We start from the raw sequence: 15,282 nt of genomic DNA, 5'->3' as shown, positions 1-15,282 counted from the left end.
ACGTTAATCCCCAGCTAGAGTGAGGTTTTATTTGTTCTTGCGACTTTTTTAAGCACTAATAGGTGAAAGGACGTGATGATTTGGTTTATGACGTACAATTCCGAACATACATTTCAGTAGGCTTAACTAGTGGTGTAATCATTTGAATTTTTTATTTAAACAATGATTGCATTAACAATTTTTTTAATTTACGTGTCAATAATTTAATTAAGCTAGCAAGGTGATTTGGATTCTCTGCGTCGTCATCATTCACAAATTAGTCTAAATTTTATCTTTAGTTCATTTTTAATGTGCTACCGAAGAGCACACAGATGTTTGAAAATTCTCAAATAAAACAGATTTAACAACACAAAACGACTCCCCAACTTTGGGACACGTCTTAAATATAAACATGAAAGAAAGAAAGAAAGAAAGAAAGAAAGAAAGAAAGAAAGAAAGAAAGAAAGAAAGAAAGAAAGAAAGAAAGAAAGAAAGAAAGAAAGAAAGAAAGAAAGAAAGAAAGAAAGAAAGAAAGAAAGAAAGAAAGAAAGAAAGAAAGAAAGAAAGAAAGAAAGAAAGAAAGAAGAAAAAAAATTAAAAAAGTTACAAATGTATTTAAAATAAATAGAGAAATTAATAAATAAATGACTAACTAAAATGGATATAAATAAATACAGAATTGAATAAATAAAGGAGGGGAAATATACAAAGGAAGAAATTCAAAACTAAATATATTTTTAAAAGGTTATTTAAAATAAATAAGCAAACAAATGCAGAATTGAATAAATAAATGAGGGAAGAAATGCAAAACAAAATGCAAGAGTAAATAAATACATTTTTAAACAAAGGTATTTTAACAAACAAACATAAATAAATAAATGCTTAAATACAGAAATAAATAAAGAATTGAATGAATAAATGCCGAATTGAAAAAAATAAATGCAGAATTGAATGATTAAAATAGGAAAAAAATACAAAGAAATAAATACAAGACCAAAAAGGATTTTTTTTTTATTTTTTATTTTTTTTTATTTAGAATAAATACAGAAATTAATACATGAGTAAATAAACAGTGAAAATCAACATGAAATTGAATAAATAAGGGTTAAAAAAACCCCTTATAAACCCTTATAAAAAAAAATATATATATATATATATATATATATATATATATATATATATATATATATATATATATATATATATATATATATATATATATATATATATATATATATATATAAATACGGATAGAAATAAGTCTCTTAAGTGTGATTTAAATCTTAAACAAAATATTTTAGTCATGATTAATTGTGTGTTAACGATAACGCATTTGTCTAGAGGGGTTTTTTTGAATCTTCTGACTTTTAAATGTAGTGTGAGATTCTTTTTTCTTTATTTATTTAAAAGTCAAGTTCATGTGAACGCTGCCATCTAGTTGTTGAACCCATCAGCTCCATGAGCCCCAGGAGCAACAGTCCATGTCCAAATGGTCCACAAGGGTGCAGTAAAAGCCAGCATTAGAGTGATTTAGGACAGAACGCCCGAGTGACCACGCTGCGTTTGTGTGTGTTTGGATCGGCGTCAGCGGGGAGGGCATTGACCTCTGATGCCATCGTAGCTGGGTGGCTGCATCACAGCTGGACATGGGAAAAAACATCCAGAGAGAGAGAGAGAGAGAGAGAGAGAGAGAGAGAGAGAGAGAGAGAGAGAAGGCATGTTTGAGTTGAGAACTTTCTTTCTTTCTCACTGCTGTATCCTGTAATCACCCCATCCTGCCTAAATATGACTTTTTTTTTTTTTTCCAACATCTGCTCATCCTCTCGTTCCCCTTTTTTTCCACCCTGGTCCCCACAAATAAAACTGAGCTGGCAGGAAGGAATGGGGCAACAAAAATGTTTAAAGGGGCATCACCATGGAAACCCACTAAAGTCACATGGTACGAATCCTTTTTTTTTTAATACCCCCCTCTCGTTCTTTGGAGATGCCAGTGCCACAATGAGTGCCAGGCTGAGAACTTTGAGCTCTGTGTTGCATCTTAACAACACATATGAAGAGAACGACAGCAGAAACATCGCCTACGGTGAGATACGTTTCATTCTCAGCCGGTTTTATTGTTAAATGGGGGAAAAAAATTGAAAATCGTACACCCCCTTTTAAAACCGATTTAATTGATGCCATAATGCTGTTCCGAACTTAAACATATGGGGTCTAGTTTTCTTAAACCAAAAACGCTGTTCTCAAAACTATTGTCACCCTTTATGAATAAGATTAGGAGTCAGTTAGGCTTAATGTTTCCCAGTGATGATGAAACATTCCTTGTTTAGAGTTCAGAGTGTTCAACATCTCCATGCTCTCACTGTCTGCGTGCGTCCTCACCGTGACGGCCATCGCGTGCTGCGTCTCCTACGTCAATCGCTGGAGGTGAAACGTCTCACAACACCGCTGTAGAATTCTTCATTCTGATTGGTCTAAAGGTGTTGATACGATTAATTGATTAAACTGTTATCGTTGTCAGGCGATGGAAGCGAGTGCGTGAGTACGAAAGCGCTGTGGCTTGTGACCTGGACGAGGAGTCGGTGAACCTGAAGGACGTCCAGAAGTCACAGAGTTTGCACAAGTCACTGCCAGTGCTTCGGCGACTGGAATCGTTCAGGAAGGACAAGTCCAATATTTACTACATCTACACCACCCCACTTCCCGTCCGATGCCATGACTACCACGATGCTGATAACAACGTTCGTCCCACGCACACCACACCGACTCTAACTGACCCCAGAGATGGTATCATCCTGGACCCACCCACTTTTTATATGCGGCTGCAGAACTCATAATGTTCCAGCTGATTATTTATGGGGGTTTATTTACATGTATTTGTAAGGCTTGTTGAAGCGTTCCAACACAGCGGGTTAAAATTTTGAGCGAGTTGGAATGTTACAAATAAAAATGGGAATAACACGGGAATCTGCAGGACTGTGTGGAACGTTCCAAGTCAACAAAAATGAGGTCAGAATTGTACCGGGGTAAAAAAAAAAAAAAAACATCACAAACTGTAACCACTCTGAGTTTTATTGTATTGTAAAAGAAGTGAAGTGAGAGTGTGTGTGTGTGTGTGTGTCAGAATGAAGAGAATTCAGAGAAAAAGTCAATTATTTCTGATCAGATCAATTAGGACTGGATTAAATATAAATGAGTGGAGTTTATGTGATTGGCTGAGTCTCCCTGATCAGCCACTCCAGGCCCTCCTTCTTGCCCTGCCGCTGCAGCTCAGCTCCGACCGTCTCACGGCACTGCCGGTGGTAATCATTCAGCCAGTCACGCTGCGGGAAAGAAACATTTTTACTTATAAAATAAACTCCAGCGTTTGTAATATGTTTAAAAAATTGACCCTGAGCGCTCATACCTGCCTAACCCTCCCACCTGGCCCTCCCCCAGCTCTTTGACACCACCTGCATGAGCCTGCTCTTCAGGTCTCTGACAGCACTCACCTGGCCCCGCCCCTCTGTTCTCTAACACCACCCATCTGGCCCCACCCCTCAGCTCTCTGACAACACCCCACATGGCCCCACCCCTCTAACAGCTTCTACCTGGCCCCACCCCTCAGCTCTCTGACAGCACTCACCTGGCCCCACCCCTCAGCTCTGACAACACCCACCTTGCCCCGCCCCTCAACTCTCCAACACCACCCACCTGGCCCGGTCCCTCAGTTCTCCCAGACCACCCAACTGGCCCCACCCCTCAGCTCTCTAACAGCACCCACCTAGCCCCACCCCTGTGTTCTATTACACCACCCATCTGGCTCTGTCCCTCAGCTCTCTAACGGCACTTACCTGGCCCCACCCCTCAGCTCTGATGGCACTTACCTGGCCCCACCCCTCAGCTCTGATGGCACTTACCTGGCCCCACCCCTCAGCTCTGATACCACCCACCTTGCCCCACCTCTCAGCTCTCCACCACCACCCACCTGGCCCTGTCCCCAGCTCTATGACACCACCTGCATGACCCTGCTCTTCAGCTCTCTGACAGCACTTACCTGGCCCCACCCCTCAGTTCTCTCACACCACCCAACCAGCCCCCCCCTCAGCTCTCTAACAGCACAACCTAGCCCCACCCCTCAGCTCTCTGACAGCACCCACCTGGCTCCTCCCTTAGCTCTCTGACATCTGTCATTTGTAACTAATGAAATTAAAAGCTATATGTCATTGTTTTGTTTTTTTTGTTAAAAGACAGAGTCTAACTACTACTGAGTTTTCTTAATGTTCTTAATGCCTTAATTCTTTTTTTACAGCTCATATTACACCAGTAGAAAACACCGTCATGTCATGTGTTAATTAAAACTCTATAAATAATGAATGCCATTGAGTGTTGCACCTCCTTCTGTGTCAGCAGCTCCGTGTTAATCATCTTCAACTGAATGGGGACAAGAGTCAGGGGCTCGAACGTCAGACTGCCTCTGTTCCTGTAGTTATACTGAGAGAGAGAGAGAGAGAGAGAGAGAGAGAGATGTATATGTAGTCTAGCTGTATCAAAACTGTAAAGTGAAGATTTTAAGCGACATGTTTTAAGAGACATGTTGAATGTGTGTTAGTTTGCATCATTTTAAATGACTAAACTACCAGAATGTCTTCATTTGACCTAAAAAACAAGATGATGACCAAAGAGCTTACTTTAGGCTTCGCAGAAACAACCAGGACAACGTTTTCCAGTCGGATGCCGAACAAGCCGTCTTCATAATATCCAGGCTCTTTAAAAAAAAGTACACTATTAACAATTCTTAAACCTACAAAATCTACAGTAAAATCTTTGAATGATGGACAGATACATATGGGGATATATAAAAGAATGAAATGCAGACTGAGCTCTGTTTGTGTGTGTGCGAGTGTGTGTACCATCACTGAGGATCATTCCAGACTCCAGAGGTTCATCGGCGAAGGTTTTGTAGCTGATGCCGCAGGGTCCTTCATGGACGTTGAGGAAGCAGCCGACTCCGTGGCCAGTGCCATGAAGGTAATCCAGTCCAGACTCCCACAGAGCGGCACGTGCAAAAGAGTCCAGCAGGTGACCTATACACACACACACACACACACACACACACACACACAATCGTGCAGTGTGACCTCATTAGTCATATATGAAGAAGAAGTTGGAAAGCCATTCAGCTCGAAACCAACAACTGACATGTAGAGAATATTTAAGAAACACTTCTTTTTCCACAGTTATATGAATAAATTGTAACAATGATGATCCTTGGCATGTTTAATATGGAAAAAGAGGACACCGTTTATTTACACAGATCAAAAATCCAGGTACCTTTAGTTCCGTTGGGGAAAACAGCAGCGCTGACGGCGATGTGTCCTTTCAGGACGTACGTAAAGCATTCCTGAAAACAGAAGTGGAGATGAGCCGGTGTCGAATAAATCGAGTGCTGTACACTTCACTTCCTGCAGATGGAGCCAAAGGACACTGATTTCCTCTAACTGAGGTTCGTCTACTCGTTTAACGTGACTCGAGTCTGTATATCTAGGATAAGGACAAAAACAAGTGATAGATCGAGCGTGATCACCTTCTCGTAGTCTGTCGGAGTCCCGAAGTGCACGGTACGCGTCACGTCCGTTGTTCCGTCCCTGTACACGTGAGGAAAATGGAAAAGCTACATTATTAATTTGCATGTTTCTCAGATCTTCAACAGTCTCTGTCTATCTTAAGCTTCCTAAACTGAGTGTGTGAGGATGTTCGTGCGTACTTGTACTGCGCTCCAGAGTCGATCAGGTAAACTTCATGCAGAGACAGAGTCCTGTTAGTCTCAGGAAGTGGCCTAGACACAGGAAAGAAACCCCATCAACTTGATTTAATAGATCAAATAGTAATCAGGTTCTGATCTAATGGAAAGGTCCATTCCAGGATGTGTGTGTGTGTGTGTGTGTGTGTGTGTGTGTGTGGGTTTAAAATGAGCACACACACCGGTAGTGAATGATAGCACCGTTTGGTCCCACGCTTGAGATGGTGGGAAAACTGAGACCGACAAAATCCTTCTGTTGGCTGGAAAGAGCAGAAAATATATGAAGAGTTTGGCTCTGTGCTCACAGGATGCTAAGAATGATCGACGTGTAAGTGACATAAAATCACATTTATTTTTTTTTTTTTTATTGAAGAAACTCACCTGCGCAGTTCTTCAGCTTTATCCGCAGCCGAGATCTCAGTCACTGTACCTTTAGGAATCTGTTAAAAAAAAAATAATTTGACTCGATAAATCAAATTGTTTGGGTTCGAAAACACACTTTAAATATTTTTTTTTCTCCTTAACTAAAGAAGCGAAGAGTCAGATTTAGTTTGTGACTAGTGACTGCAAATAAATGATAAATAATTCAGTAAATTATTCATGTAAAAAATAAATAAATAAATAAATAAATAGATAGATAGATAGATAGATAGATAGATAGATAGATAGATAAATAGATAGATAGATAGATAGATTAATTAATTAATTAATTACAATTAAAAAAATAAAATATAGCAATAATAAAAAAATGTAATTAAATATAAAAATAATTTATGGTTATTTTTATAATTAATTAAAAATTATAATTATAATTAACTACAAATTATTCATATTTTTTCTAAAAAAATTAAATTAAATTAAAAAAAATTAGCAACTAAAAAATTACATTTATTTATTTATTTGTTTGAATTTTTTATTCATTTATTTATTAATTATGTAAAAGTTCTAAGGGATACCTCTTTCTCCAGCCAGGCAAAGAGCTCACACAGTGCCACGGCATCTTTAATCTGAAAGAGATAAAAGTCGATAATCTCACCTGAGCAGACATCTTGTGGTGTCATAGAAGTGACCATCAGCGATCACTGGAATTTAAAGTAGACTCACGTGTGCATTCTTCATGCCCTGGATCTCTGTAAGGTTCTTCACAGCTTTAGCCAGACACAGAGGTGTGTATGGGATTGGAGATCTGTGCGTCTGGAAAGAGACGACATGTAGGTATGATTGTTCCAGCCCAGAAACAGTACGGGTTGTAATGTGTATTGGTGTGTGTGGGTGGGACGGACCTTCGGGATGGCCTGGGTGAGGGCGCAGCTGGCCTTGTCGCTGATCCACACCTTGTCTTTAGGCCCGAGAGCCGAGCAGATGGCCTGCAGCTCCGAGTACATGCTCTCGTACGGTAAACACTGCACACTCAGCTCAGGCTTGCTGGCCGTGTCCAGCTCCAGGTGCTGCCTCACCACCGGGTCCTCCACACGCTTCGTGTCTATGAACAACCTGACAGCAGGATCACGGTTAGTGCATCACAGTTTATTCGTGACATTTCACTGAACGCTGCGCTAGTCAGTCAGCTTTGTTACCGTATGCTGTTGATCCCGATGATGGCGTAGGCGAAGAACACGGGGTTGTACTCGATATCTGAGCCACGCAGGTTAAAAAGCCCTGGGAATAAGACAAGGCTGATTATTACTAACTTGTTTTGTGGACATTAGAAATGGCTAAAAATTATAACATTTAATTTATGATTTATTTATGATTTGGACATTATTAGCAAAATACTGTGGTGCAGGAGGAATAAAATAGGAAACTAATCAGCTCCATGGTAGTAACAGTTACTGTTTATTTTCACAACACTCCCCCTTTTGTGGTGGCTCAAGTGGTTAAGGCTCTGGGTTGTTGATCGAAGGATCGGGGTTCAAGCCCCAGCACCACCAAGCTCCACTGCTGGGCAATTGAGCAAGGTGTTTAACCCTCTCTGCTCCAGCGGGCACTGTATCATAGCTGCCCCTGTGCTCTGACCCCAACTTCCTCAGCTGGGATACGAGTAGAAAATAATTCCACTGTGCTGTAATGTATGTGTGGCGATAATAAAGGCTTCATGCCCTCAGTTCTTGTTCTTTTTTTTCATATCCTCTGACCTGTTGCCTTATGGATTAGGGTTGTTGTCTTGTTGCAGGATAACAAAGACAAAAAGTAATAGATTGGGCATGGGGGGGGTAAACTTTTGCACTCAGTTCTCGTTGTCATCCATTTCTGTCTGAGGATCTACCTCAGCTGAGGAATGACTGACTCTCTCGCTCCTCTCTCTCTCTCTCTCTCTCACACACGTTAATTTATCTCGCTCGCAATTAAACATTCGAATAAACAATGTCAGTATAATTACCATCAACACACCACTGTGGCCAATCTGCCCTAAGAGCTACTTTAATTCGGCTTAATAAGCGAGGTGAGAGGAGCCTGAGAGCTGTGTCGTGATCTTGCTACTTCTCACACACACACATACACACACACACACACACCGGGATGTACCGATACACACATGCGATCTCGTCCAGAGCCGTCACCACGAACCAGGAGATCTTCCTCTCGGCCATCTTCCCCCTCAGCTGCACGATCTTGTCCTGCCAGCTCAGACCTGATCACGGGAACACCGGCTGATTAGAAACATCCATATACTGTTTAGCTGTACTAAGCAGTCTGATCGCGTGTGTGTGTGTGTGTGTGTGTGTGTTAACCGGTATAGCTGAGCCCCAGGACGCTGAGCTGAGTGCTGGGTCGAGTGGGTCGGTCCTCCCAAACTGCATCGATGAGATTATCTTTAACAGCAACCAAACTGTGTCCAGCGCTTTTCAGTGCTTTTGCCATGCTTTTCCACTGATCTAAAACACACACACACATATACATATATACATACATATATATATATATATTCTGCTCATGTTTGTCCACAAAATTTGCACTTTTCTCTGAATAACTCCTAACCAGCGGCGATGATCCAGGGGTCGACTCCCACGTTGGAGTTTTCTGGCAGGACACTAATGAGCCAGTCCTCCTGCGACGGCGTCTCCTTCAGACCTGGAGACGAGGTAAAGGATGTCCGAGTCCGTTGTGATACGAGGTACAGAAAGTCATTATAGTCACATAAGTGCTTCTATGAAAATATTTACAGTAGATCACGTTTTACAGAGCAAACATACAGATCCTAGCTGCTTTATTTCACTGAGCATCATTTTACTGAAATTCATTTTTACCCATCTTCATCAGAGTCCAGTTGTTGTCCATCTGTTGGCTGGCCTGCAGGAAGTAGCGTCCATCCGTCCACATGGCGGCGTGCTGCTCCGTCACGATAGCAGTGCCTGAAACACACACATACAATATAAAAAACATTAGAAATATAGCATTGTAATAACACACTACAAAATGAATCAAATTGAGTCTCAGTCTCACAGACACACACACACACACACACACGGACCTGCCGAGCCGTTAAATCCGCAGATAAACTCACGTCTGCAGTCACACGGTGCGATGTATTCACTCTGTAAAAGACAGACAGCTTCACATTAAATAAAGAGCCATTGAGACTATATAGATGAGAGACCACACACATACACACACACACACACACACACACCCCTAACATGGCAGTAAAAATGCAGTCTTTTAAAAGTGAGCGAATTCATGCTGAAAAATGATTTATTATCCTCAAATATTCCAATGTAGCGATAAATAACTGCTGTGTATCATCTTAGCGAAGAAAGCGTCCATGTGTGAAAGCATTCATTTCTCAAAAAAAAAAAATATGATGAAGAAAATAAAAGATTAAATCACTTGCAGGCCAATTAAACAGAAATGTCAGATGTGTGACAGGTGGAGGGTGAAGTCTCTTTCTGAGCCACGACTTGGGTTTCATGATTAATCAGATCTAATTAGCGCTAATCTCAACTGTGAAGTGTGTGTGTGTGTGTGTGTGTGGTGGTTACTGTGCTCTCAAAGGACACACATGCTCAGATAATCAGAGGTGATTTCACAATCACACAGCCCTGAGATGTGACACACACACAGTCCATCCAACATATACGAAAGATTTATGAAGGAATAATAATACAACACTTCACGTACATTAGAGGTATATGGGGTAAATATGGGCGTCATATGCATATGACATGTAAATTCACTTAATTCTGCGCTCGCTTTGACACACTTATGATGAATAAAAGCAAATCTTACGACCCAACAATATTGCATATTGCAGTGTTCCTATAGCAGTGAAAATATTCACATAATTCTATGATTTTAATGGCACAGTGTTGGTGTTCTGACCTGGTGTGCATCTCCTGAAGGGACGATATACGCCTGGATGGGCTCGGCAAAATATTTCCCATTCTGCATGACCTGCCTCAGGTTCCTCAGCAGCTCCACCGTGATCTTCGGGGACATGGCTGCGTCTAAACACAACACATGTTAAACACTACACTTCTAATAAAAATCATGATCATTATAAATGCAAATCCGTAGACCTCATGATAATCTGGTCACTCCGATAATATCCAGAAATCTAGGTCACGTCCATTAGTTTTAAGGTAACATCAGCGTTTTAGAAATCACTATACAGTTTTAAAATACTACCTGTGCTCATGGTTTGTTGGGGGGTTTTTTAGCCCTGTTTTTCTCTAAGGTTTGAGATGTCAGTGCGTGACGAGTTCAGAGTCTGACTGTAACTCAGATCTTTGGTCTTTAAGGCTCATAAAATTGCCAACTCTCTAGTTAAACATTGATTTACTGTAATATCATAAATGCCAGGGAGAGAATATGATGATTGCATATTGTGCAAAATAGCATAATGATTGCTTTATAACATTACACTTATTGCAAAAACAAAAATATCAATGAAATTCTATTTCATAAAAGCTGTTTTTATCTGCTTTCAGCATTTGGCCTATATGTACAGACAATACAGCAAGCTACGTCCCAAATGTCTTTCTTTTAAAAACCTAGTTTCACTTAGAAGGGTGCAGACGCTCATTACGTCACACGCTATATGTAGTGCGCTGTCATAGGGAGCGAGCAGCTTTTTAGTATTTAACCCGGTGTTTTCGTCTGCTGCCGAATCATTGAATGAGAGTTAGCGCTCTGCGTCGTCCAATCAGATTACTGAAAACACCACGGCGGTCTCTGACTGGCTGGATTCGTGCGTGACGCTACACAACCAGGAAAAACAAAAACAAGCTGCTTTAATAGTAAACTAATTAGATAAACATTAGATATTACACCGCGATATAGCTTTAAACACGAGCTACGACTAACTGTGCAACGATTGTTAAATGTAGCTAAAAGCTAACGGATTTAGTTTTAACCGAACGTCGTGATTTCATAACACTTAACATTCTCCCTGTGGTGCCAAAAGTAGAAACAGACATCTTTAAGAAATAAAATCGTTTACAAAATCTTGAACATGACTACGACTTCATAATATTTCTTATTCAAACACTTGTTTAAGTATTTACTTGTGTACCAGCTCTAGCCCCCTCGCTAATAAGAAAGAAAAAAACCATGCACGCGCGACAACAGCGCCGGCTCGAGTCCCAGCCGTGTGCGTTTACTTTTCTCGTGTTCCGCGGTGTAAACAAACGACTCCGAGTGTGTGTGAAAGTTACCTTGTGAGAAAAAGGACCGTCTCGATATCAAAAAGCGCTCCTCAAAACTCTACAGTGCCTTGTGTTCATTTAGGAACAAGGAGGCCGCCATGTACAACGTCGACGTGTGCGGTCACGTGACCTCCTCGCGCTTCCAGTAGAGACGCGGAGCACGAGGCTCGCCTTCTTTCATGCTAATGAGCTGAGCAAAAAAAATAAAAAATAAACAACAACAAACAAGCAAACAACAGAGCTGAAATGGCGGAATGTTGGCTCTGAGAAAACAAACGTATCAGATAACATATTTAACTTATTCTTTACTGCTGAGGTTCGCTAATAACGTGGGAAGCGTTAAGTTGTAAAATGATGAATGAATGAATTTTCGTTTGGTTGTTTACAAAACAAGAATAAATGAGGGAAAACATTCACATTCAGCAAAAAAAAAAAGTCTTTTAGGTAAAAAACACCAAAACATTAGGCTAATTCCTCGTGCTGTCACGAATTTCGCGGTTGTATGTACATATTTATCTTCTTCTTTGGGCTTTGGGGTCTCCACAGTGAATCATCTCTCTCCACCTATCCCTATCTTCTGCATCCTCAACACTTGCACCCACTAGCTTCATATCCTCATTTATTCCATCCATATACCTCCTCTTTGTCCTTCCTCTTTGCCTCCTGCCTGGCAGCTCCATGTCCAACATTCTCCTACCAATATACTCACTCTCCCTCCTCTGGACATGTCCAAACCATCTTAATCTGGCCTCCCTAACTTCATCCCCCAAACATCCAACATGAGCTGTCCCTCTGATGTTCTCGTCTCTAATCCTGTCCAAACGTGTCCCTCCCAAAGAGAACCTCAACATCTTCAGCTCTGACTCCTGTCTCTTCCTCAGCGACACTGTCTCTAAACCATACAGCATGGCTGGTCGCACCACTGTCTTGTACTGCATGTACATATTTATACACAAAAAAGTCCACATTTGGTCCACAAGCCCTAACAAGTCATATCCCATAGACTTTATTAATGTTATCCATCCAGGTGGTCATTTTGTCCTCAAACAGCATTCTGTCAGACATGTTTGCTTTATAACATCATTATATCTTGTACCCTATGTAATGACCACAGCATTTTTGATTTCTTCAGTCTGATTGGTCAGAAGGTGTGAATGATTTTCGTATAACGACACGACTCTTTCTATAGTTTCGTCGGTAACGTGAGGTTCTCATTCGAATACCTTATTGTTTCCATGGTAACAACCGTAATAAACTCAGCACTGCGCTATTATAATGTTCTGCAAGATTTAGCTGCACTCCACTTGCGTGTCCTGCTGCATCACACCACCCTGAAGCACTTTGTTTTAATCTAACAGCACAGTGTCTCATTTCTTTAGCTGCCTTGAGCTGCCTTTGGTTTAAAAATTAAAACAAGATGAAGATACATTTAGGCAAATCTTAAGTAAGTGTTGAAAGCAAAATTTCGTACAAGCTACATCCACCAGGGTATTTGGCAGACCTCCATATCCAGAGCGACTTACATCTTATTAATTTTGTACAACTGAGGGTTAAGGGCCTTGCTCAGGAGCCCAACAGCAGCATAGTAGAGCTGGGATTCAAACTCACAACCATCCCATCAGTAGTCCAATGCCTTAACCACTAAACTACCACATCCCCAGGGCACATGTTTCCAGTACTGGTCCTGGAGTACCTTCTTGTCCTGAGTGTTTTTCCTACTCTAACACACCCACTTCAGGTCAGGAACAGCTCTTAATTAGTTGAGGAGTTGAATCAGATGTGTAGAGAGAAGGGAAAACATACTACAATGTGTAGGTGCTGTTCTGTACTCCAGGACCGGGGTTCCTGTGCACTAGGGGGTAGTAGAGGGCAGGGATTTGCAAGATTTGTTTGTTTCAACAATGATAATGAGAACAATTGAGGTTGTGTATGTGTACAGTGTGTATAATCCATGTATATGACCTTTATACACATTTTTACACCCAATTAGCCCTGCCCACTTTTTTCCTTTTTTCATAAATTTCTTGATTTCTTCCGAGCTATAGATATATAATATTATATTGTTCTTATGTGCTTTGACATCGACTGGAAGAAAGTTTCCCCCATTCCACAGTGTCTGCATTCTTTCAGCTGTGTGATGTTTGGGGGGCTTATTGCATGCACATTCCATTTCAAATCACCCCACAGGATCTCAATAGGATTTAGATCTGGACTTTGACTTGGCCATTCCAGAATTCTCCTTTCTTTACTTTTCAGCCAGTCCTTGGTGGATTTAAATTAGATTAGATTAGATTAGATTAGATTAGATTAGATTAGATTAGATTAGATTAGATTAGATTAGATTAGATTAGATTAGATTAGATTAGATTAGATTTTATTGTCATTGTGCAGAGTACATGTACAGAGCCAATGAAATGCAGTTAGCATCCAACCAGAAGTGCATAAGTGGCATATTTACAAATATTTACAATATGTAAAATGTACAGGAAAATGGATGTCTTATGTACAGGTGTAGTATAAATATTTATATAAATATAAATAGGTATAAAAAATGTCTATATATGTATGTACAATTAATGTATAGTAATGAAGATATGTTAAGAATTAACATGCTAAACAAGATATACAGATGGGTATGTGCCCTCTGCAGGCAGCGTTGATTGAGGGAGAGTAGCTGAGTGCCAGTGATACGTTGGGCGGTTTTCACCACCCGCTGAAGGGCTTCACGGTCTGTAACTGTACAGTTGCCGTACCAGACTGAGATGCAGTTGGTGAAGATACTCTCAATGGTACAGCGGTAAAAGTTCATAAGAATCTTGGAGCAGAGGTGGGCCTTTTTCAGTCTCCTCAGAAAATAAAGGCATTGTTGTGCCTTTTTAACCAGGAAGGAGGTGTCTGTGGACCAGGTGAGGTCCTCTGAGATGCGGACCCCGAGAAACTTAAAGAGGGGTACACGCTCAACAGCAGCTCTGCTGATGTGAATGGGAGCATGGGTGTCATTCCCAGCACGTCTGAAGTCCATGATGACCTCCTTTGTTTTCCTGGTGTTGGGTCCCAGGTTGTTGTCCCAACACCAGGCCACAAGGTGCTGGATCTCCTCTCTGTAAGCCGTCTCATCGTTACCTCTCATCAGGCCTTTCACTGTGGTGTCATCTGCAAACTTGATAATGCTTTTAGAGGCATGTACAGGTATGCAGTCATGGGTGAAGAGGGAGTATAGGAGAGGGGACAATACACATCCCTGGGGAACTCCAGTGTTAAGGATGAGACTTGAGGATGTTAGGTGGTCCAGTCTGACAGACTGTGGTCAGTGTGTGAGAAAGTCCAGAGTCCAACTGCAGAGAGGAGTACTAACTCCAAGCTGTTTAAGCTTCAAGATTAGCTTGGGCGGGATGACTGTGTTAAATGCTGAACTAAAGTCAATGAACAGCATCCTGACGTAAGTGTTGGGGATGTCCAGGTGAGTCAGAGCAGAATGAAGCGCTGTGGAGATGGCGTCCTCCGTTGACTGGTTACGGGAATAAGCGAACTGGTGTGGATCCAGAGTGGGAGGTAGACAGTCTTGGAGGTGGGTGAGGACCAGTCTTTCAAAGCACTTTTGCTATGATAGGGGTGAGTACGACCGGATGAAAGTCACTGGGTGTCACTGCAGCAGAGTGCTTAGGCACAGGCACGATGGTAGCTGACTTAAAGCAGGTGGGGACAACTGCCTGAGCTAGGGACAGGTTAAAGATGTCCATGAAGACTTCAGTCAGTTGTTGTGCACAGGCTCTAAACACCCGGCCAGGGATGCCATCAGGGCCAGCTGCTTTTCGTGCATTGACCCTACTCGAAGTAACAAACACTTCCAAGGTTCGAGAGAGTGGGTGGCTGCTCGCC

The 15,282-nt window shown here is 41.4% G+C and overlaps 2 protein-coding genes across 3 annotated transcripts; one reads left to right on the top strand and one right to left on the bottom strand.

The window, feature by feature from the left end:
• Positions 1-1,561: 1,561 nt before the first annotated feature.
• Positions 1,562-3,040, top strand: si:dkey-246e1.3 (uncharacterized). Its single transcript, XM_058382427.1, has 3 exons — positions 1,562-2,062; positions 2,307-2,403; positions 2,498-3,040. Exons 1-3 carry the CDS (start codon positions 1,765-1,767, stop codon positions 2,811-2,813), a joined length of 711 nt encoding a protein of 236 aa, XP_058238410.1. The 5' UTR covers positions 1,562-1,764; the 3' UTR covers positions 2,814-3,040.
• xpnpep1 (X-prolyl aminopeptidase (aminopeptidase P) 1, soluble) lies at positions 3,031-11,551 on the bottom strand. Of its 2 annotated transcripts, none has more exons than XM_058382426.1 (20): positions 11,413-11,551; positions 10,079-10,203; positions 9,231-9,294; positions 9,007-9,111; positions 8,738-8,830; positions 8,491-8,634; positions 8,295-8,390; positions 7,336-7,417; positions 7,042-7,252; positions 6,863-6,952; positions 6,715-6,765; positions 6,140-6,198; positions 5,941-6,018; positions 5,723-5,794; positions 5,543-5,603; positions 5,290-5,359; positions 4,869-5,042; positions 4,647-4,723; positions 4,351-4,449; positions 3,031-3,299 (listed from the first exon to the last, which is right to left on the bottom strand). In XM_058382426.1, the coding sequence occupies exons 2-20, from the start codon at positions 10,193-10,195 to the stop codon at positions 3,180-3,182; spliced, it is 1,863 nt and encodes a 620-aa protein (XP_058238409.1). In that variant the 5' UTR covers positions 10,196-10,203; positions 11,413-11,551; the 3' UTR covers positions 3,031-3,179. The 2 variants fall into 2 exon arrangements, with proteins under 2 accessions (XP_058238409.1, XP_058238406.1); XM_058382423.1 differs by lacking the exon at positions 11,413-11,551 and adding an exon at positions 10,385-10,484.
• Positions 11,552-15,282: the final 3,731 nt, after the last annotated feature.

Source organism: Hemibagrus wyckioides, linkage group LG27, assembly GCF_019097595.1.
Source record: "Hemibagrus wyckioides isolate EC202008001 linkage group LG27, SWU_Hwy_1.0, whole genome shotgun sequence".
Classification (NCBI taxonomy): domain Eukaryota; kingdom Metazoa; phylum Chordata; class Actinopteri; order Siluriformes; family Bagridae; genus Hemibagrus; species Hemibagrus wyckioides.
This window is presented reverse-complemented; position numbering and strand designations above follow the sequence as displayed.

Coding starts and splice junctions, on each gene's coding strand:
- si:dkey-246e1.3 (XM_058382427.1), top strand. CDS start 1,765: ATGACTTTTTTTTTTTTTTCCAACATCTGCTCATCCTCTCGTTCCCCT. Junction 2,063..2,306: donor CAGCAGAAACATCGCCTACG/GTGAGATACGTT, acceptor TTCCTTGTTTAG/AGTTCAGAGTGTTCAACATC. Junction 2,404..2,497: donor TCCTACGTCAATCGCTGGAG/GTGAAACGTCTC, acceptor TATCGTTGTCAG/GCGATGGAAGCGAGTGCGTG.
- xpnpep1 (XM_058382423.1), bottom strand. Junction 9,295..10,078: donor CTTCAGGAGATGCACACCAG/GTCAGAACACCA, acceptor TGTCTTTTACAG/AGTGAATACATCGCACCGTG. Junction 8,391..8,490: donor CCTGGGGCTCAGCTATACCG/GTTAACACACAC, acceptor TCCCGTGATCAG/GTCTGAGCTGGCAGGACAAG.